This window comes from Pempheris klunzingeri, chromosome 10, assembly GCF_042242105.1.
Source record: "Pempheris klunzingeri isolate RE-2024b chromosome 10, fPemKlu1.hap1, whole genome shotgun sequence".
Taxonomy (NCBI): Eukaryota; Metazoa; Chordata; class Actinopteri; order Acropomatiformes; family Pempheridae; genus Pempheris; species Pempheris klunzingeri.
The window spans coordinates 20,067,462-20,090,661 of NC_092021.1; the positions used below are offsets into that span (position 1 = coordinate 20,067,462).

Here is a 23,200-nt window from a genome sequence, read left to right on the forward strand (position 1 = left end):
CTGCAGCTATATTTATTAGTTATTTTCCAATTAATAAATTAAATGTATAATGACCATAAACTACCCAACAGTAAATAAAATACCAGTTTAGACCATCTTTGACTCCAACATTGAAGTGCTGCTTATACCTCAGCGTATCATCTACATGCACTGGAATGTTTTTTTACAGTGTGGCAGAGACGTCCAGCCCAGTGCAGGGTGTGCACGTGTACAAGAGACTGTGAGAAAATGAGGAGATGATGATGATGATGATGTTAGTCTGTTTGCTCTGTGGAAGATCACGCTGTTTGGACCAGACTAAGCAGAAGTGTGAGACTCTGCAGTGATGAGTGCTAATGTCCACTGTGAATATACAGTGGCTGGTGAGTCACTGGGCTCTGGAGGATCTGCATCAGATCCAGTAAACCTCTGCAGCAGGCAGCCTCACGTGTCTCTGGACAAGTGTTTATGCCATTCCTAAGTCTGGATGGCAGGCTTGGATGTCTCCAAACTGTGAAAAATTAATATGACGTATGCTGGCAGAGTGCTTACATTTACTGGGCGCTGCGCTACTTATCTTACTTGTCATGATTGTGTGTATGACAGTGTGTTTGTGACTGTTTATTGTGGCTGGAGTTGGCAGGGTAACACGCGCCTGAAAGTTTGTTTTGACAGAATCTGAGATAGAAGCAGAAAGTAGCAACAGACGAGGGTGGGTATCGCTACCGAGATTTGCGGCACGGTATACAGAGGCACGTTCACAGGCCTTCATTATGTAGACCGATGAATCTCAGTGATTGATGGTACGTGTGTGTCAGAGGTGCATCAGTTCAAGCCTCACGCCAGAGGAGCTGACATTTTAACAACACTTGCTTGATACGTCTGACATCATTATGTACATAAGTCCAGCGCTGAGATGAGCCCATCAGAGAGGAAGTGATGAGTAATGTTTACTCTTGAGGTTTCAGGCTTCGGCCAATAAGAAGAGAAGAGACGTCAGTCCAGAGATCCTGACATTAACACAAATGCTCTTTATGTAAACCAAGGGTGAGTGTATGGGGCTGTTGCGTAACTGGATCCTTATAAGAACCATAGTACCAGCATCACTATCATGGCTGGAGCACGCACAGCCTATTACAAGAGTTTGCAGGGATCAGACATTACAAATCTCTACTGAAGTTTCCCAGATTTCAACTTAATGCAGTCACTGACCTCACCGTACTGGACTGAGTAAATACTCTAACCAACAAAACAAACTCACCACAAAGGTCTGCACTGTCTGTAGTAGCTATTCTGGAGCTTTCAGTCATATAATACAATCTTCCTCATCAGATAGAGTTCACCCAGCTGTCATGGAATACTAGTTGTGTGTTCAAATCTCCATTTTTTCAGAGCACTTTAAGGACTTGTCATTCATGTAGGCACAAATGATAAGCATCAAAATATGGAAAGTTTGAGCATGAAAACAACAGCTAATGAGGTCCATTTTGTAGCTTTTCTGGAGCTTTTGGTTTTATCACATGATCTTCCTTAACAGATGGATGTGGATATATATTTACATGCGAGTATTTACAATTCCATGACAACCGGGCAAACACCATCTGCTGAGGACGATTGTGTGATACGATCAAAACCACAGAACAGCTAATAAATGGACCTTGAAACTGCTTTGTCAACCACTGTTTCCAGGGTCAAGAGGCTTTCATCTCTCCTCTGACTGCTTGATTTCAAACATTTCGATGGTAGTTTCTGCAGCTGTTGCTTCGTTCTGCTTTACATATAATTAGTTTCTGTACTGTATTAAGGTTGAAACATTAAGCGTATCTCTGGAGTTTTCAGAGGAAAAAATGCCCTAACTTTACTAGAACCAATCAATGTAGCACCATGTCTTAACCACACAGAGTCAAACTGTGTTCCCGACCCCACAGCTCTCATGACAAATCCTGTTACAGACTTGAGGCCTTTTAACTAAACATTGTACAAAGGATAAACAGTGGATGCAAAACCTATAGGGTGGCTTTCTTTGCAGCCCGCAGGGTACAGCTATTCAGTTTGTCTCCCAGCACACCGTGGCTGCACGACTCACTGCCTCTGCTCTTCTTGCCAAAGTGGGCAAATCCACTTATCATGTATTGCAACCAACAGCAAAGCATGTCGCGTAGTTAAATGTTTCCTAAAATGTTCAACACTTACAAATACAATATTATCATAAATTGTAGCCTGCTGCATAGGTTTTATACACAGGTTTCATGAACAGTGTTGCAGCAGCACTGACTGTAACCACATGGGGGCAGAAACGCTCCCATCACTGGAGTGCTCCATATTGACTGCCCATTTAAAGCAGCTGTAGGTGTTTCACTGTGTCTTTCCTATCATGTTAAGGGAAACGGAAGATTACTCAAACATCTGGAAACGTCTGGTCAATGTCATCCACAGACTCTTCTTGAAACGACATCACATTCCCAGCACATTCCTGCCATTACCTCCCACAACTCGCAAACCTTGGGGGAATCCTAGAGGGGCTGAGCACTTAAGTGTGGGAGGATTTGTCATTTCATATCCTCTCTTCCCTTATATGTGATTGCTCATATTCAGCACGCACACAAACAAATAAACCACCAACCTGACATTTAGCTAACCCTCTAACATGATCACAACTTGGTGAAGGCATTGCAATTATTGTACTTATTACTGTGTGATTTGGTTTAAATTAATTTCTGTCACTTAGAATAAACAACATACACTTACACATCAGAAGTCACTTTGTTCACGTGACCTAATGCAGACGTATGAAGCTGACATCCTTTGCCAGAGTCGTGCACAGAACTTCTGGCTGCTCTTATCAGGAAACGAGTGCTGCAGAAGACTGTTGTTTTAGATATTGTTTTCAGAAACCAAAACACAAGTGTTCCTGGCCCAGTAATGTGAAAATCTGTGTAGCCAGAGAAAACTATTTGACTGGAGAAGTCCCTCTCAGTTGTTATCGGCTGTGGCAGGATCCTTCCTTTCATGCTGATATGGATTTCACTGAGGGGGAAACCAGATAACTGTGCTAACTCAGTTGTATTCAGTGTTTTGTCAAGCTTACATGCTCTTGTCACACATCCAAGCACCTTATAGTTAAGCTATGCAATGTGTAGTATCTTTTAGTACGCAGACGTTCTGCCATCGATTGGCAAAAACATGTTTGCAGCTTTAACTTTGAAGAATTTAGGGTTTCGTGCAACCACTCTGTCAATCACAGAGCTCCTTCCTTAGGGGTATTTTTAAAGTCCAACTTAGTGTTATTTTGCTGCTTGGATTGCTTTGGCGGGTTAGAGAAGAAGTGCACAAGTTAGCCATATTGTTGCATCACAAAGTTTTGTGTTTACATTCTGTTCCATGTTTTGGGTGTTTGTCTGTTTAGGTCAATTTCAAGTTGGCTGAATGACATCCAATGAGATCTTGGCTTTGTCTCTCACCAGTAAATATTGTGCAACATTGTTAAATTGAATGTATCTAAGAACTTTCACATAAACATCTGGGCTCTCTGTGGACTCTGTGAATCCCACTGAAATAACAAATAGAGTTATACAGCACTTTTCTTTCTCTCTGTGTGTTTAAGTGAGCTTTAAAAGCTCGTGAGTTCCTTTAGCACAGTGGCGTAGTTGGTCTAAGATGTTAAACCTGAGTATGTCTCCATGTAAAGACGTGCTCATTGCGTTAAACCACAGATAATGGCTTCCATATGGAGACAATCAGGATAGTTTTACTCCATAAATGTCAGAAGGATCTAATTTGGCAGCATGGCTCATTAAGCAACACTAAATGGGACAGTTATGGAGCACACTGATACCGGCAATACGATGCTATGTGATAAGTGTAGCAGCAATAACACACACTGGGGGAAAACATACACTTTCACGAGTTATACTGCTGCTACTCCTCAGCTGAATCTGATATCATAAAAACTGTAAGATTGGTGTGTCCACCTTGTTGACTCATTCCTGCTTTTCTTTTCATGGTTTGGGGTTTTTGGGTGTATTTTCACAGCCAATAACGTCACAGGTGCTACTGACCACATCTAATCTTTTCCCACAGCAGTCCAGCAGAGAAAGAGGGTTTAGATAAAGTGAAAAAGACTGAAATAATAAAAGATGAGTGGAGGAGGATAGATATGTTTTTCATACAGTGTTGGGTTGAACTGTGCAGCTCTGACATTCCTGGCCTTCTCTGGTACTGAGAGGCTGAGGATGAGAGAATAGAAGAGGAGGAGGGGAATTTTCTGTCTGACTGCCATACTTGGAAGACAAGGCTCTTGGTGCAACTTGCTCTGTAAACAGCATGAGTGCGTGTCTGTGTGAGGGTGAGCTGCACATGCACCAAGTGGAATGCCGAATGATGTAAAACAGTATTTTATAAGGCCAAGATAGATCAAGTTAAGTCAAACCATTTTTCACGTTAACTGCTGCTCCTGTAGCTAGATTCTCTGAACATATTTCATGTTCTCTTGTTTTTCTTGCTTAAAATGAATGTGTGTTTATGGTTTATTTATTCAAGACGGGGTAATGCACATTAATTAACGTGAGCACTTGGGTCCATCATGTAAATTTGCCAGATTTAGCCATACAGGCTAATTTTCATCTGTAGGTTGATGGCATATAAAAACATGAAGAGAAAACATACAAGAGTATGACAGCACCATTCAACTTTTGAGTAATCTAGTGAGGGTAAGACATAATAGTAGCAATATCTACGTGCACTGTGACTCCACTGAAATTAACATTAAAATACAATGTAGAATATGAAATGGACATTTTGCTGGTTTTGCATTTTGCAATAGTTATCCTGGTTAAACTTATTTTCTTTCTCATCAAGAACGGTTAGTTTAGCTTAGCACATAGTGCACAGTGCTTTGTTATTGTGCTAAACTAAGCAAGCCGATCACTGGGCGAGAGAGTGGTATTGATCTTCTCATCTAATTCTCAGCAAGGAAGCAAATAAGTATATTTCCCAAAATGTTTAATTACTCATTTAGCAAAATGCCCACTTGATGGCTCAAAATGTCTTAAAGAGAGTCAAATCTCATCTAACATTACAAACAACTGACACAAACATGTCAATACTCCAGGAAAACCCAAGGCCAAGCTGAGAGTCCTATACCAACAGACATATTACAGCGTATGTATTTTTTGCATTAAAACAGGGCTAAGTTTTCTGTTTCCTTTATTTAAGAAGTCTGGTGGTGCAGGTTTGTTGAGACCAGCTTGATGTAAAACATGTCCTGTTCTGGCTGCAGGCAGCAGGTTTTAATCTACACCACTGAAATGATTCAGGGCTCCTGTAATCAAAAGCAGATGCATCTGCAGAGGGCTCTTCACACACACATACATACATGGGCCCAAATCACATCTACAAAAAAATGCACATAGTAGATGTGTGCGCACTGTGCAGAAACACACACACGTATGCGAACACAAATAAGACTGAATACTGTAAAAGCTTTGTGAGATCTAATCTTCATCCTAATATTGTGAGAAGATAAATGAAATAACCGAGCAACTGCTTACACCAAACTACAATAGAAATGTACATACGCACATACATACACACACAAACCTGCATCCCTACCATAAAAACATCAAGACGTTAACAAGTGGTTGATCTGAACCTCCTAACATCATGCAGGTCTACGGTTACCTGAGCATCTCGACACATAGACAGACCTACAGAATCTACTGTAGTTCAGTGAACTGTGGGCAGAACTACAAACAAAGCTCATCCTCTGGGACGAGGTTGTTAAACATGTCAGTGGACATGCAACATGAAGCAAGAACACTGTACAGTCCTCTTCAGCAGAACAGCACCAGCCATGTCAACAGTCCACACAGGAATTCTCACATGCAAAATTAACTCAGCAAATGGGAAAATTGTTTTAAACAATTTCTCAGGCCTTGCTGGTCGGCAAAATGTTGTGTAAGTGTAAGTGTGTATGTGTGAGTGGTAACTGGCTGATATTCAAGTGCTAGTGGGATAAGTCCAGTTGGCTGAAGGGATCAGAAAAATCATTCACTGTGCGTGTTGAGAAAACAAGAGCTATAAAAATTGTGATACTTTTAAACAGATTAAACTGAGGCCAGCTCATTCAATGAAACTTTATCATTATAATTAATTGTATTGCTTTAGTTGTCTCGGCCAACAGCAAACACAGTTCGCCACCTTTGACTCAATTGCATTTTGGGCAATTCCATAGCACATTATACTTCAAAAAGATCCTACACAATATTCCTGCCAATAGTCCATGACCTCTCTTAATCAGCCAGTCCATCTGCACCCCATCTTGACCAGTCACATGACCCTTGCAGGCTCATCCTGCTGACCTGTAACCTCGAGCCACACCATTAGAGAGGATTTAGACATTCAAACAGAGCTTTCAGTATAAGGGTCATCTTGATAACTGAGCTCTTCCTCAGTGTCCGAGTATTCGTGTGTGTGTGTGTGTAAGGATGTGCATGTGAATGAAAGGTTAACTTGTTAACAAATTAAGCAAGACTCCTACCAATCCGTTGGGCTTAGAGGGGACTTTCCGGCTCTAACTACTGCGCAAAAACACACACACACACTCTGGCACTCCACTCAAGAACAGCTGATTCCAGTCTTGCCCTCAGGATTGCTCTTTGTTGAGGATAAAAGAAACTTTTTGGTACTGAAACACATGAGATGTTGTGTCTTTCTCATAGAAAACTATGTCGGAGTCTGAGGAATCCTGCAAGCTAACTCTGACATTTATGTTGTTACAGTTGTGTTGTCTTGGCCAGAAGAAGAGATGGGTTTTTTGCTTTGTGTGTGGGGCTCTGTTCACATGCCCACACATCACTTGTCTGGACGGTTACTGTTCCACAAAGTTAAAAAAAAAACAAAAAAAAAACATTCCTCTACAAACCAGCAGGAACAGGATCAGTTCAAGTACTGATGCACACAAACATCAATCGAAGGCTCTCTACCCCAGCACTTCTTTTTTTTGTTTGCTTGTTTGCTGCAGTTTGCTGTGCCCTAGAAATAAAATCAGGCAACAATCTAGAACAGAGTTTGCACTTTTCCTCTGCTTGCAAATCTGGTATTGAGGAATTGTGAGGGAGAACATGGTCAGGGGTGGTGGAAACAGAGAGAGACGGGGGCATAGAAAGCAACAATTACTTTGTTAAGACGTTTGTTTTCTCTGAGAAAGGGCCAGTTCAGTTCATGTGAGCGGCTGCAGACCTCGGAGTTCTTCGGCTCTGCTTGTGGCTCCTCTGTGAATGTGCAGCACTGTGCCACAGGATGTGGGATTTAGGAAGCCATTCTTTCTCTGAGGAGGAAAGCCTCTTCCTTGCCTTTTATGCTCACAAAGACAAGAAGGGGTTGGGTCAGCCTCAGTCTCTCTCAAGAGTGCTCTGGTATCTGGGAATAGCGTCAGCACGTGAGGACAAGGAATGACCTCTGTGACTTTGTACCAACTAAATACATCCAACCAGGAACATTCTCACACTCCAGTTGTGTCACCTGGCTCGTTCCATAAACTTACATGAAAAAGCAGTGAAAGAAGTCATTTCAACTAAAGGTTTGTAGCATAGATACGTGTCCCCTGTCTGTCTACAGGCCCTGAGAAAAACCAGCCTCTCTATGTTTCTCCTGCCCCATTTTTCAGTAAATGTGTGTGAAAACGCTCAGTTTATATTTGACAACCCTTATGATGTCATAAGGGGATCTGCTGATCATGTGACCTCCTCCAGCCCATCAACAGGCCACCTGTCCCCACCCACTGAAAGACCTGCCGCGTCCATCTTGCCGCCTGCCATTGTTTTCTCCTCACCTACTCCTGCTACTGCTAACACAAGTACGAAGCAGCAGATTGTTCTGTTCCTCTAAAACCGAGCGCTCAGAGGCTGAAAACAGCTGTCTTGCGATATCTTGGTTATCCATCCAGTAGTTGGATATTTCAGACTGACCAACCAACATTGCCATCGAACCATGCCGCTACTATTGCTTAAAATTAAAACAAAAAAAAAGAAAAACTCTCTCTCTCGCTAAATACACACATGTGTTACATGGAAGCATCTGAGATTTGAGTTGGAAATTTAAAGACAGAAGAACTACAATCACTGTTCAGTGGGCGACATAATGCATCCATCAGGGAGTATACATATCCAGGAAGTGTGTGTGTGTGCATATAAGCTCTATTTCACATCCTTTGAGACAAAGACTTTTCCATTTTATGTGTGCTGCACACAAGTTGGTGTTGTTGGTTCCGGATGAGGAAATTACCCCCATCATTGACATCAGAAACACAGCAGGTTTTACATGATGCATAACTGAGGCGGCACTACAGGAGCACGAAAAAGTGTGAGAGAGGAAGAGAGGAAATTCCAAGCACCAGCGAAAAATAGCTTTTATCCATGAACTTCACTGCCAAGTCTGCAACAAACTAATGAATAATGGAGCTGTTTAGCCCAATTATCATTCCATTCACTTCAGATCATAGCTATCTCATAGACAGAGCTGCTCTCTATTGTTCTCCTGTTTCCATATCAAGCCTTATCTCCTACATAACCATACACAACACACTGTTTGATCATATGGAGACTGTAACTTAAAGGTTTCACCCCGCTGAGGCCTTAGAGATGTGATAACAGATTTCAAATCAGTTAAAAATGCCCTAATTTAGTCCTGGACTTCATTTAAAGATAGCAAAACTCCTCCTCTCCTGATGTGAACAACACCATGTGACTGGCTGAGATTATTTCCTCATGAAAGTTATCAGACTAAGCCTTTTTTCTGTAAAATTTAACTAGACTAACAGCGACATAAATGAACAATTCTCATTGTCAATAGAGTCAATAGAGCAGCAACGTAAAGGAGCAACACAGGAGGAGATGGATAAAGCATCTGTTCTTCCAGGAAAGAGCTTCAAAGCTCTAGGTAGGGATGCACATGGACTCTCAGGTCTTCTGAATTACAGTTGGATCAGACTCACAATCTGCTATTTCTATCAATGCTCCCCTGTAAATCTAGACTCACAGCAGTCCCGTACTACCATCTCTAGTAAAAATGCAGCTCCTAAAGTGAGATGACGATGCAGGAATATAAGCGGTCCGAAGTGACAGACGTAAGGCTAAAAAAGCAGACGACACCACTTCAGACATGTTTAGATGACAAAAACAAGTAGTGTCTCCACTTATCAGGCTTCACCGTTAAAGGTTTTTTCACTTGCCCAGTCGGGAAAGTGAGTCAGAAATCTACTCGCCCAAAGTCAAATTTTACTAAAGTTAATTGTCATGATTAATCTTTATTTAACTAAACAAAACAGTTGTTGGAGTGTGAGTTTATTATATAAACTTTTTTATTATATATAATATACTAACACACAACAAAATAAGGAGAGATGTACAAGGCAGTTAGCCCTAAAACATAGGTAACATTAGCAGAATTCATTTCAGGTAGTTTCTTTTCAAGAAAAAAAGATTAAAATCTTGTAAATAAATAGAAAATAAATTGGGTGTGGGCCGTATTTTTTTCATCACTTGCCCGCTTCGACTACTGGGTTGCCAGATTTACTTGCCCAATGTGGCATTTTACTCGTGCAAGCTGGTAACTGGGCAAATCTTATTGTTTAACCATGTCATCTAATGCATGATCCTACTATAAATGGCTAATTCTTCCATTGCTGACTCCATCTTTTACACACTCAACGTACAAAATAGCCTTGCCCTTTGTTCAAACTCACACCAACGCTCTCAAAAGAGTGAGACAAGTGTGTGTGAGAGAGGAATCTGTGGAGGTGTAGCTCCCTCTGGCAAGACAATCATGTGCAGCGTGTCAAGCCCAATTTAAAAGCAATCTTGTAACATGAGTGCGTTTCTGATTAGCAGGCAGATAATCTATGAAATTTCCTCTCAAACTCATTTAGGATTTTATGTAATCTGAGCATGGACTGGGGCGCCACCGTTAGCTCAGCTGGTAGAGCGCATACCAGAGGGCTGAGACCTGATCCAGACCCAGGTTACAATTCAGGTTCGAACATAGTTCCTTTGCTGGATATCACGCTCTCATTTCCTGTCGACAATCAAATAAAGCATGAAAATCACACAAAAAAAATCAAAGAAATCGTAGCATTGACTTTAAAAAGGTTGGTTCTCAGCTGGGAAATTGACCTTGAACTAATGAACTCTGGTTGTTTGTGGAGGATAGTTTCAATAGAATAAAACCATAATTCAACCAATGCCTCACCAGCAATGCAGTCGTCAAAAGACAGTAATTCACTACTTTTGGCTTAGTGATGGGTCAGAACCAACGTCTGTCTGTGGAAAAGTCATCAATTTGTGTCTCAGAAGGGGCCAGTGGGGGGGTAAAGGGGTCAGAGAGGAAATGAGAGGGTCCACCTGCTCCTTCACCATGAACCTGTCCAACTGTGTCATGTCTCAACCCATGACCTCGTATTTTCTTGCATGTTCTCCTGACTTTAGTGTGTTTTTGTTTCCTCAGAAGTTGAAGAAAATGTGAACATTTCTCTTTTTGGAAACAAGAGGTTTTGGCCCCGATGGCAAAAGGTTTTGAAGCTTGAGCATAAAATCTGCATTTCATTCTACTGGGTTTAAAACTATCAGTGACTGACAGTGATGAAGTATTAAACTGTCAGACTCCACATTCATGTGATAAGAGAAGATCTATAATTCAACCAGCACCCACAAACAATTGAGTGTCTTGTGAATTTTATTTGGCCAAACCCCAGTCTGTTATCTTCAATGATCTTTAACCATTTGCCAAACCACAACCACCCTGACTGACCTGCTGACGTAACATCAGTTTAGGAACACTCAGTTCTGCAGTTTGGTTTAAAAGATCAGCTGTTCATTTGAGTCATCTCAGATTCTATCTTTATTTGATTTGGATGAATCTTTTTACAAGAACAAACTGTTTTTTTTAAATATATTATCAGATACCCAGAGTTATATCTTGTGCAGTGTGGGATACAAAACTAACACGTAAAAAATAAGGAAGATGACCACACTAAAAGATTTTGTTCTAAACATCTCTTCCTCTACATGAGAGGTGAGTAAATTACTTAATAAGCAAATAAGTCATGTAGATGAGTCTGTCAGGTAGACAGAGGGAGAAGGCACAAACTAAATGTTTACCCATCTGTATTTATATTCGAGGAACAAGAGGGCACTTTGATGGCAATAGCAGAAACAGTGCATGACCAACGAGTGTTTTGGTTTGCTGTATTTTTACGCTCACAAGCACAGACACATAGACAAACCCCTTTCTTAAACTTTCCAACAAAGTGTCTTTCCTCTCTCTATATACTGTCACACTGTCCAACAAAGGCAAAAATCCCATGGCTATGTTTTGAGTCGGAGCAATGTTAATGTAATTTAGAATATCAGTAAACTTAGATACATTTTAAATAGAGTATTGCACATGCAAAGTCTCACAGACGCATCTGGTCAGGTCATGTGGGAACAGGACGCTAATGTGTGAACGACACAAACCTTCATCTTATCCAAATCATGGAATCTAGCAATTTAGCAGGTTCCCTCTGCTAACCTCCTCCCACACACACACACACCAGACCCAGAATTGCAGAGTCCTGTAAGGAAACACAATCACACAGAGTAACCACAGACCTTAATGTTGTCAAAGTTCCTGACCTTGCCTAAACACTGTTTTTTTTGTCTTGCATCTGTCTTTTGTATCTAATGCGGCACACTAAGACGGAGGCTTTTCGGGCCAAAAACTGATAAAGAGAACAGCTGAAAGAAGACACAGCCAGAACTTCACTCTTCACTTCATGTGAAAAAAAAACAGAAAGTCATAAATCTAATGACACCATCATCACTGTCGTCATTATCCTCCATCAGTTGGACAATTTGGCAGCAGTGGGTAGAAGAGCAGGTCAAGAGAGTGAAACTAAAAGATTTGTCACGGGGTATCATCTCCGGCTCCAACCCCGCATTCCTCCACTTCTGGGGGCTCATATCCTTGTCGCCTCCTTTCTCTCCAGCAGCCTTCCTCTCTATCCCTCCATCACACTCCACCTCCCACTATTCTGTCAGACAGACGTATCCATTACTCCATCTCTGTCCAAACCACAAATGACATTTATGACTCTGCAATTTCACAGTTAAACGGCTAAATTGCACTTTCACCATAACAATGTACCTCAGGGAAGTAACCGATCTCAAGGATAACACAAGTCGATCTCGAGGTGGTTGATGTGTAGAAAATATTAGCGTGGGACAAAAGACGTGGTTTATGTGTGAAAAGCCAAATGTGAAGTGAAATGCCTTCTCGGTGGTGTTTGGACCACAGGGAATTGAGAAGAGCTTTAGTTTGCTTAACCACTGTTAAATCCTCTCCTCGCTTGGCACAGACAGGGAACACACACAGGCAGAAAGTGGGGCATTCCCGCTACACTACTTGAGTATCAAGGTCGGGGAAGAATTATCTCTGCCGCCCAGAGGTGCCTGTCAAAATACGGGAACACAAACACAATCACAACTCTTCCAAATGTAGGCATTTTTACAAGGCAGGGGGCAGGGGGCAGGGGGCAGGGGGCAGGGGGCATGCAGGTTGTGTCTTCCCAGGGTGCATTGCTTGGTTGGTGGCCGGTCACAGTAACAGGGTCAGCTGTTGTCTCTGTGGGGGGGTGGTGGGGAGGAGGTTGGTCTTCGGGATCAGGCCTAGACCAATATACAAGCAGCCTTGTCGGCACTTTGGGCAGCGTGACAGCCAGATCAAGCCTTGATAATGATAAGCTTTCAGCAGACAGTATGCAAACATTCCTCCGGCTGTATGGGGATTAACAGCTCTCAGAGCTGCTTCCTCCATGTTTAAGTTATGTTCATTCTCCCTGGAGTACGCCCTGCCCTGGGACATCATGGCCAAACCAGGAGCAAGAACCCTCCAGGAACTTTCTCAATCCCTCCATCCAACATCCCACACATTGAGTCTCACTCCAGGAATCTGCTAATCTGCCTTTCCTCCTCCTCCTCCTCCTCCTCCTCGTCCTTTAGGAATTAGTAATGACTCATTCTGACCAGATTAAATGACCACCAAGGGAGAAAAACTCTGTTTTGTTGATATAGTATAAACAGTGGAGAAATTCACTCAGGATCGGTGAAAAAAACAGGGAGCTAAGATCTAAATATCAGCTTGTTGCTTTACCCTAAAATTAAGTATAGAAGTTAATGGCAAGGTAGTCTCACATTTTCTCCTCATTCTTGCCTCTCTAAAGTCAGTCTGACCTATTCCAAGCTCAGGATTATCTCACTTGTGCTCGCTTGCATGCATGTGTGGTTGACCGTGGATTGTTTATACTGTGTATCCACTCCTGGCCTCACTTTAGCCCCATTGATTGTGAAGGAGTCCAAACAGGAGGCTTTGATACTCAGTCAACGTCATGCTCCAGTGTATGTGTAAACAATGAAGACATAAACACACTGAAGCACCTTCATGACATCGGCCAAATACTGATTTATTTCGCTAGATTCACATTCATGAAGGTGCAGATTATAGAAGCAAGAAGACATTAAGTTAAGAAATAAAAATGCCCGCCTCATGTCTGTGTCTGTGTCTTTGTGACTCATGAGGAAAGCCCCTTTTTGTTCACTGTGCAGCTTTGGAAATATGAAAGCCTCATCATCATCATGAACTTCCTTTTGTGGACCTCCCATGGGTGGATGGGACGACACACAACTTTGCTGCTTTGTTTGAGCGGACATGTTGGCTCTTAACATCACACACTTCTAACTTACAGCTCCCAGAATCAAAGCTCAGCCTGAGTACATGTTATTGTGAATAATAAAGGGAATAATGATTGTTTTGTCGATTAAACATTTGAGGAAAGGGGACGTCAAAGCCACTTTGTCACTCATGTTCATTCTTGTAACCAGCACTCTGACTCATTTCTTCCAAACTGATTTTTTTAGGATAATGTTCACAGTTGAAAATGTATCCTTGAAACACCCCAGAAGATGGGGAAACTCCCCACATGATATTTCTAGGCTCCCTTGTGGGGAGTTAATCTTCTCTGAAACATCACACATTGCTACATAGTGCCATTACACTCTCTAACATTAACAGCCCTCCTCATCTTTACAATGTCCATGCAATGTTTCCACCCCCTCACCTGGATTCCTGCTACTCTTGTGCGAGAGATGTTTCCACTGGAAACTCCACTCAAGCTTCAAAATAAAGCATCACATCTGACAGACCTTTTCAGCACAGGGGGACCACTGTAGTTATGTGTGATTTCAAAAAAACAGCTCAGTGTGGACGGATCTCAGCATACATGAACATTAAGAGCACTGAGCCTCTTAACTGGTTCTGCTCTGGGATGAGGCGTGAAACACCAGGTTTTCTCCTCCACTGCCGTTTTGCATTAAACTCATTCATGGATCATCTGCTTTTCAACAGGGAAACTGGATATGGAAAAATACCCAAAAACTGTGGACTACCATCAAGCCGAGCCATGAAATTCCCATTTGTCAAACATTTCCCTCGATAAAGACTTAGCTGGATGAAAATAATGTCCCATGTTAACATGCACAAAAACTCAGCTTTAGTTTAGTTTAGTTTCATACCAAGCATCAAATATTTTCTTTTGTAAACTGAGTGGTCAGCTTGTACTGTTATTCTCTCCCTGATGACTCTTAATGTCTCATTAATTCAGTTTGATTGACAGACTTTGCATCTTGGGGACCCAAATCACCAAAAACAATACAGACTAAAAGGAAGAAGACCATAAGAGTGTTTTTCTATTCCAAAGAGACAAACTCATGAGAGTTTATTAGATTATTTTAACATACCAATGATTAACAGCATACACATACACACATACACACACACACACACACACACAAACTTCAGCTACTGTAGGCACTCTGCCCCACCCTCTCTCTCTCTCTCTTTCTCTCTCCCTTTCCCTCCCTCCCTCTCCCACTCTTCTCCTCTCCAGCAGAAGTAGAGGAGGCTGGACAGGGTGTAGATTCAGACTCAAACTACTTAGAACTGCTTGATAGAGCAACTAAACAGAGGAGAAGTGTATTGACATGACACAAAACACACCAGAACGTAACAAAATATACATAAATACAACACTGGAATAAAGAAGATGCATCTCAGTGACACTGAAAAACTAAATATGTGTCTAAACAGACTGAATTCGTCTCAGAAGATCAGACTAAAGGCTACATGTGTGCACGTCTTGCCCAAACGCTCAAAGAAAGTCTAAAAGCATCAGTACTGTGTTTGAAAGTTGCGCACACATATTTAGGAGATAGATAAGTATACATTTAAGCTCCCCACAATGTTGTAGATGCTTGATCGGCTTACCTCAGCCTCTATCAGGTCTACACTTGAGTAGAGAGCCGCCAGCAGCAACAGGGTGCCGGACTGTAACAGCATCGTGGCGCGGCGCAGCGGAGACTGTGTGCGCCAACAGTGCAGAGTGTCCGCAAGCCACCACCTGTGCGCCGCTCCTCGTCCTCTTCTTTCGGCTAATTCACGGCTTATCGGCAGAGCAGGGGAGGCACGTTTGGCTGCATCTTTGTCCGAGTCGATATGAGGTTCCGATCAATGCAACTTGGTCTTGTTTCTGCCGCACCACCCCCCCCCCCCCCCTCCTCTCCTCCTCCCAAAACGACCACCCCCGCCCATGCAAACGGACTCAAACCCTGCTGTTACAAACACTTTGACTTTTCTCGGTAAGGAGAGGGACTACTCGGCACACTTTGGTGTTTTTGTGAGAATATTAGAGGAGGTTTTGGTGCCACAGGTACCTGTTCTGAAAGTTTTCAGCCCGGGAACCTGCGCATCCTCTCCCCTGTGTCAGCTGACCGTCATCTTACCACCGCCTGCGAGCCTGGGGTGACTGTAAGTAACAGATTTGTTCATCAAAGTGATGATAAATTAATTAAATGCACTCGGGGGAATTTGATTTATCATTGTAACTGTTCTACTAGCGCAGTGCCGTAAGGGACGCCTTGTGAAGTGCTTCTTTACGACAAAAGTAGTGACAATACTGCAGCTGTCATTGTCTTCAGACACTAATCTGACAGGTCAGACTCATGAGCAGGCTGTGATTATTATTATTATCATTATGAACCTTGGGTGCCTCAGGTCGGGCCGTCATGCTGTAGGAGCGTCTCCACAAGTGAGACACAAGTCTGAGTGGGACTGAAGTGTGCGCTACGCATGTGTGGGACCATGCAAGGACAACACAGCAGAGGACTGAAGAACTGGAGGTAAGCAGAGAATGAGCGCAATCCACCGCAAAGCAGGACTTCAGGATGAGACGATCAGCTTTAACTAACGCCGTCATCTCTCCTGTCTGCAGGCTGCTGCTGCCTCTCTGCCTCTACATCGTCATCCTGGCCTCGGCAGTTCACGCCGTAAGTTTTTTCCCCTCCACCTGTTGCTAATTATTATAGCTTGTTGAAATCCACTCGTAAACTGCAACCTGTTGACTGCTAACCCATAAAAAAAAAGGAATCTGACTGTGAGTCCGGGCTCGGGCTGGATTTGTTGCTCTGCTTGGCAGAAGCTCTCCGACCGTGGGAGTGTCTGGTTTGGGGAGTTCTTCCAGTAGGAGGGCTCTTGGCTTTGCATGCTGGTAAATAGCAGCAAAGCTCCAAACAGACTCTTGTGAAATGACTCATGCTGCAGTTTAACTTGTTGGATGGTTTTGTCAGACTGTTTTGCTTTTACAAAATGAATAAAATGAAATGGGGGGGGGGGGGGGGGGGGGGGGTGTCATGTGGGGCAACTATATGTTGTGCTTTGCGTGACCCTTGACCCGGCAGGGATTGAGAGGTGGGGTCATGACCTCAGCAAGCAGGATGGTAACTTATTGAGACTTTATGGGCACAAGTTTGTCATGTTGACCTTATATGTCTTCAACCTCCACTCTCCTTAATGAGAAAGGCATGTGCCACATTCTTTAATGTTTGTGTGCCTCAGTCACTCATGTCAGGCTAAATATTTAAAGAACAATTACGTCAACACAGAAGACACTTTTTACATTTTTTTTTTACACGTGCAATATGGTGGTAAAATCCATTTAGGCTGTACATTCACTGTGATGGATTAGCTGTCTGTAGCTAATTTTAAGAGACTGCTAATTGATGTTCAAAGTGCATAGTGAATGGAAACCAACAGCTTCCTGATAGCCAGGGGGGGAAAAAAGAGTACAGCATGCACTTCCAAAAATTGTCAGAGAGGGAATTTTAAGTTTATAAAACTTGGAAAAACACATGCTTGGTACTTTTAAGCAAATTGCCTAATTGTAGCCTTTGTTATTTTAAATTTAAATGTGTTTTTAAATGAATGATTATCCCTTTATGATACAGGCTGTCATTTTTTTTTGTCCCTAAATCTAAACTGGAGTAAGGAGTCACCATTCATGCGGTTGCACTGATAAGAGTTGTGTCAACAAAAGGTCAAAGTGCAGGTTCCCACAGCAGCCTGACGTCCCGTCAAAATGTCTGTGAGCGTGATGCTGAGCCTCCATTCATCGCTGGTTCACGTAGCGTCAGCGCGTCAGGTCTTCTGCAGGACAAAATGAATGTAAAACGTGAAGCAACTCCGTGTGTGTGTTGACATTACAGTTCGCTGTTCCTGCTTTGGAGTAAAACCTGTTCACATAAATGGATTTATTGTTTTTCTCACACGCCTACACGCATTAACACCCTCACTTGGGTTTTACTTTGCTCTTAGAAATTGTTGGAAACGTGTAAGTCAAAGATAATACAGATGTTTCATTAAATGACTAAAATGTTTGACTGGGCCAGAGTAACTTCTCATAAAAATGGTCCTTCGTGTTTTACATTTTATCCTCTCTACTGACTTTGCATGGCCTACTTTATTTTTCCTTTCATTAAGCTCACCATGTGTCTGTGTGAGTGTTTTTGAGCGTGCAACATGTGAGAGTGTTTTGCCCCTCTGTTTTTTTGCAGCTTGTACAGATTGTCAGATGGCCGTTGGTTCTGTCAGACGTTTAATATCATACTCAAGGCTCTCAGATGAAAAGTTACTTTCTCGGGTGTGATGAAAAGGTCCGTTGTCTCTTGCTTATCGGATTTGGGCAGCCCTCGATTAAAAGCGTGTGACACAGCTCAGCTCCTCTGTGGATTGTGCAGCTTTGCTCCAAGGCGGTGATACTGGAAGATAGCGGTCTAATTTTAGTTTGGTGCGTCCATGTGCTCTGTGCAGCAAAGTTAATTGTCAAATGAAGAAACGGCTCACATTGATTACACAAATAGCTTGAATTAAAACAAAATAGCTTCAGTTTCTGGATGTGCTGTACAACCAGCATCTGACTTTTTGGTAAAACATCTCCATCTGTGCACATAAAAGAAGTTGTTGGAAGAATAATAAGGAGTTTGTTTCAGCAGTTATGAGCTTTGGGTAACGAGGCAGTTGAAGTTTTGATTTAACATGTAAAAAAGATGAAGGAAGACACAGGATTTCTCCATCTCAACTGCACCTCAAAAAATATGTTTCTGTTTAATATCAACTCCAAATCTGACCCTTGGGACTGTTTCACTTCTTTGAACCAGATCCCAACCTTTGTGTATTACAGCTGTTTCCCACCATCCATCTTTAGCGATGCATTACATTTGGAATCCCCCTTTATGTTGGAAATATAATTCTCAAGATATTTTGCCCGTGACAAATGGGATTCCACGTGGTACGATGTGACACTGTCATCACGTGACTGTGTCATCACACTGAGTTCATCCGTGATTAGGACTGACAGTCGGGTTATGCTAGAAAAGCATTGAAACATAATTGAAAGGCAAATGTTCGGAACGGCCTCATTCGAAGGTCCCAGAAAGAGTTGATAGTGTTGCACTCTGTTTTAGATACAAAAACTGGCAGAAATAGTTGTGTAACAAGTGAAAAAGACTTGTGTGGTGTCTTTCTCGCAATGTGAAGTGGGCGTTACTGTCAGATTTTCAGTTTTGGAAAATTACAGAAATCGCTACACACAGACCCCCAATGTCAATGTCAGAAAGGTGTGGGAGGAGAGGGTTCCCGCAGCTGTTCGACCATCAGTTCTAACTTCTGACGGAGCATACTAGCGCCTCTAAAGGCCTGAGAGCTTGTTGAACAGCGTCTGAAACTCCCTCCTTCCACACAATTCTTCTATTCATGTAGGTGTGCGGAAGTAAGAAAGTAAGCAGGTTATTAACTTATGATGCCATAAGTTACATCCACCGTTTTTCCATTTTCACCATGAGTGCATTCAAGGAGAAACTGTACAAGAGTGTGCGCTCTTATCCCCGTACAGACACGTAAAAGGCCACCCATACGTCCTACATAGGAGCAAGACACCAAGACTGGAAACAGTGTTTTTGTGTCCCTTTCAGTAACATTTTTGCAGGTGAACTAAAGCTCTTGGACTCTTTGTAGTTTTTACACCTCCTTGTGGATGTTTTGTGTCTTTTTGCAGTTGCTTTTTGGACCTCTTTGTAGTCATTTTTCCTCACTTTGCAGTCTTTTTGCAGTTGTTCATAATTCTTGTCTTATAGTCATTTTGAGTCTCTTAGTAGTCTTTTGAAATATCTTTGTGGTCATTTAGTATGTCTTTGTTGTTCGATCAATCGAATTTCCAACAAGACATAGCGACTGTCCCTCATACAGAGGCTCTGGCCCAGGGGCCTGTTTCTGATTGGCCCATTTAGTAATCATCCATGGGTGGCAGGATTTTCATCCCGTCTTCAGGGCAGATATAAACACGAAATAGTTAATTTCAACCATATCCCCTCCTTGAGTAGGTCACTCCTCTATCAAGACGGGTTTTTCAACCCACCTTGAATTGTGGTTATGCGGAGCAGGTATATGAACTTTTGTTTTTAGTGTTTGAACCCTTAAAGTCAGCTTTGATGGTCATACCTGCTTTGACTCTTAATGTGCCACATTACAGGGCCTTAGAGACAGTTTGTGAAATACATCAGAGGATTCTGCGTTATGGATTTCCTGCTCTGCACTCTACATGGACAGGCCAGACTTGAGTGGGAAGATTGAACCACTAGGTTCATGATAGCAAAAACTTGATTCTATGCATGGATGCATGTACACCCCCTTTTCACACATGCACATAACCCCTGCACACAAATACCATTTAACAGTGTCAGTTGGCAGAGGAAGGAAGGCTCTTGAGGCAGTAATGTTAACAGGATGTTTTGTATAGGACCCTTTTAGAGGCTCAGATTCTCTTGTGTTTGAGAATATATTTCAAGATGTGTTTGAGCTCGACCTGGCAGAAGATGTCTGAGTTGTGGGAATTTGGTCTGTGACCGTGGAGGAGACATTTTTGGCTACAGATTCCTCCAGTACCTGGAAGCCCAGCAGCAACATCTGCTTTAGCAATAACCTTTTCAGCAAAGTGGATGATTGTGATAAATGTTGTTCTGCATGTGCCTTTTTGGCTTGGTTTATTTGCAACCACGCAGTCAAACTAAATCAAAATATGTTGTTACTATCCCAGAGAGAATAGAAGAAAAAAAAAATGCAAATGATGGAGATGCAGTTGACATCAGTTGCACAGCAGCGCAGTTCACTTGGGAAACTTTAAAAGCATGAGCCTGCTTCTGAATGTGCAATGGGGTCACCGATGGAAAGCAGACACGTGACTGACCTCTCGAATGGGATTGTTTTATGGGGGAGGAAGGCATGTGTCCGGGGCGAGAGGAAGATGTCGGCCTGTGATAAGGATAGAAAAATGGTCGGCACGTCCACCGCCAAACTAGTGGCTGTGATATAGAGAGTGCCTGGCTGTAACAATCAGGGGAAGAGCCCATTGTGCGGTGCTGCAGGAAGCCGCAGCCTCAGATGAGAAGCCCATGTGTGGGGCTTCCCTGTGTGTGTGTGTGTGTGTGTGTGTGTGTGTGTGTGTGTGTGTGTAGTGTGGCGAGACAGATTAAGGCATAGATGGCACGCATTTTCCACTGAGGTGTTTCCCTCACCTCAATGACAGGCCTCTTTGACCTTACTGATTTAGGACTGTGTAAAGTTTGGGCACGTGCATGCACACTCACATGTGAATGGATGTACAGTATGTGTGTCTTTTGTTTGCTTAAGTATTGTTTCCTCATGAATAGCTCTTTTTTTTTTTTGGGACACGTGACTTTGTGGTGGTGATTATTTGATTAGTCTCTGTGGTTCGTCATTGTGATGGCGAGGAAAGGCCTGGTGAGCTTGGCCCTTTGCCCCCATTAGTGTACAAATTTCCTCCTTAAACAAGCGCATTCAATTATGAACGCTGTTGAGAGCAGATGGCTGTGATGGAGGATTAAAGGGTCAGTAAATGTACATGAGATTTGTTTGTAGTTTATTGTGGGACATTGGAAGATGTGAATTAGTCAGTCAATTTGCTCTCCCTCATTGGCCGGATGTGTGAGTGTGAGCCTAATTTTCTTTCTCGCACGTGCAGTGAGTGTGGGCTGTGTTTATCTGTGGGCTCAGTGAAGTTGGGTTTTATGGGAAACATCCTGAGCGCAAAATTTTGTGGAGAGAAAATAGATTATCCAGAGAAGCTCTCTAAACAGGAAAAGGAAATAGGGTGGAGTTAAATGTGTCAAAGTTGCTTTACAGCCGTACGGGACCCCACATAGTTCGACTGCCCCAGAGTGTTTTCTGGTTTTACTTCCACAACATAGACTCAGTCTAGTTCATACTGTACACGAAGCAACATGAGAAAGAAAAGGGAATGTATATATGGTATGTAAGTGTATGATGGCAGTTTTATTTGAGTAGATGTTAAATAAATTAAAATTAATCTGCTAAATCTAAAGCTTGTGAACATCTGTATAGTGCTGGTCTCATTCTGTATATTAAGTGTTCACATACATTATACACAGCCTATGAAGTCCATTTTAAATACACATAATCAATATACTGTTATAGTATATACAGTCTATGTTTTATTGCCTGCCTGTGGACAGTTTGACGTCACCTTGGTGCTGTGTGCCGTCTACAGCTTGATCCCATCTCTGAACCTACTGTAGATCCATGTCCCTTACATTACTGTAGTGTCTTTGATACCACAGCGATATGCAGTCATCTCCATCAGCCCTTTTGTTGCCATAAGGACGTCTAAACATATTATTATTCATATTAATATTTAATTATTTTTTTAATATTTATAATTTATTTATAATGATGTGAAAATATATAGGAGAAAACGTTTTTAAGTGCCAGGGAACAGGGAGGCAGGAATAGCAGCACTTTGATTGTGGATAATCGCTGTTCATGCTTCATTTTCGCTCTCAGTCATGTGTGACAGCCAGCGGACACACGCACCACACATGTACCGCTGGCCTGGTACAGTACAAACTATGTGTGCAGACACACACAAACGCTCTGTGATCGTCTTTGCTGCATTTTAAAGAAAATCCTCACACCTGAGGAGCTGGAATAAGGGAATGATGGGCACTTTTTGCTTGAAAATTGACAATTAACAGATCAACTAGATGGATTATTTCTCTGTTGATCGACATAATTGATTAATCAACCAGTCATTTCAGCTCTATGTGGCAGCTATCCTATCTAGTCCATTGTGGAAAATATCACTATATCGACCATCACTGATTTTTGCATTAGTGTGGTGAAAGGCTTTGATTTATGATGTATATAATTAAAGTCATTCTCATGGTTATTGGTTTTAAACTGTATATCATCACAATATACAGTAAATCGCTCTGGTGATACAAATGAATATAGTGCTGAAGGATTTTATTGATATTGCCCACTCCTGCAATATACCTACCTATGATCTTATGTCTAAGAAGTACTTGCACAGCTCCTTCTGTACTTCCATTTTGGAAAAACTGTGGATCCTATTTGCTAAGCCATGTACTTCTAGTGTATGTACTTTAAAGATATAGTACAATGAAAAATAGTCTGCTCTGTCAAACACGATGCTGTCGTCTCTTTGATATTAGTTAAGTGTGTTTTATTCACTTCTCTGTCGTCTCCCCTTAACAGTAAACCAGCGGTTTGTGTAAATGTAGCTTGCTGTACTAAACTTGAGCTGTTGACTGACTTTTATTTGGCTTGGAATGAAGTTCGGAAGTAAATTCATTGTGGACGTTGTCTCTGGAAAATCCCTGTATACTGTATATATATGTTGGCCCCTGCCCTTTGCCCTTTCTCCATCTCACAGTGATTAATGGAGGGACACAGGGGTCCCATCAGG

The 23,200-nt window shown here is 42.2% G+C and overlaps 2 protein-coding genes across 2 annotated transcripts in view; one reads left to right on the forward strand and one right to left on the reverse strand.

Annotated features, from left to right (window-relative positions):
* Positions 1-15,555, reverse strand: part of col4a1 (collagen, type IV, alpha 1) — a 37,454-nt gene extending 21,899 nt beyond the window's left edge. Inside the window, exon 1 of the mRNA XM_070837693.1 lies at positions 15,334-15,555. Coding sequence (XP_070693794.1) covers positions 15,334-15,405 — 72 coding nt within the window. The 5' untranslated portion in view covers positions 15,406-15,555. The remainder of the gene's footprint in view (positions 1-15,333) is intronic.
* A 119-nt stretch (positions 15,556-15,674) lies between these two features.
* Positions 15,675-23,200, forward strand: part of col4a2 (collagen, type IV, alpha 2) — a 56,133-nt gene continuing 48,607 nt past the window's right edge. The window contains exons 1-3 of the mRNA XM_070837736.1: positions 15,675-15,873; positions 16,120-16,244; positions 16,337-16,391. Coding sequence (XP_070693837.1) covers positions 16,195-16,244; positions 16,337-16,391 — 105 coding nt within the window. The 5' untranslated portion in view covers positions 15,675-15,873; positions 16,120-16,194. The remainder of the gene's footprint in view (positions 15,874-16,119; positions 16,245-16,336; positions 16,392-23,200) is intronic.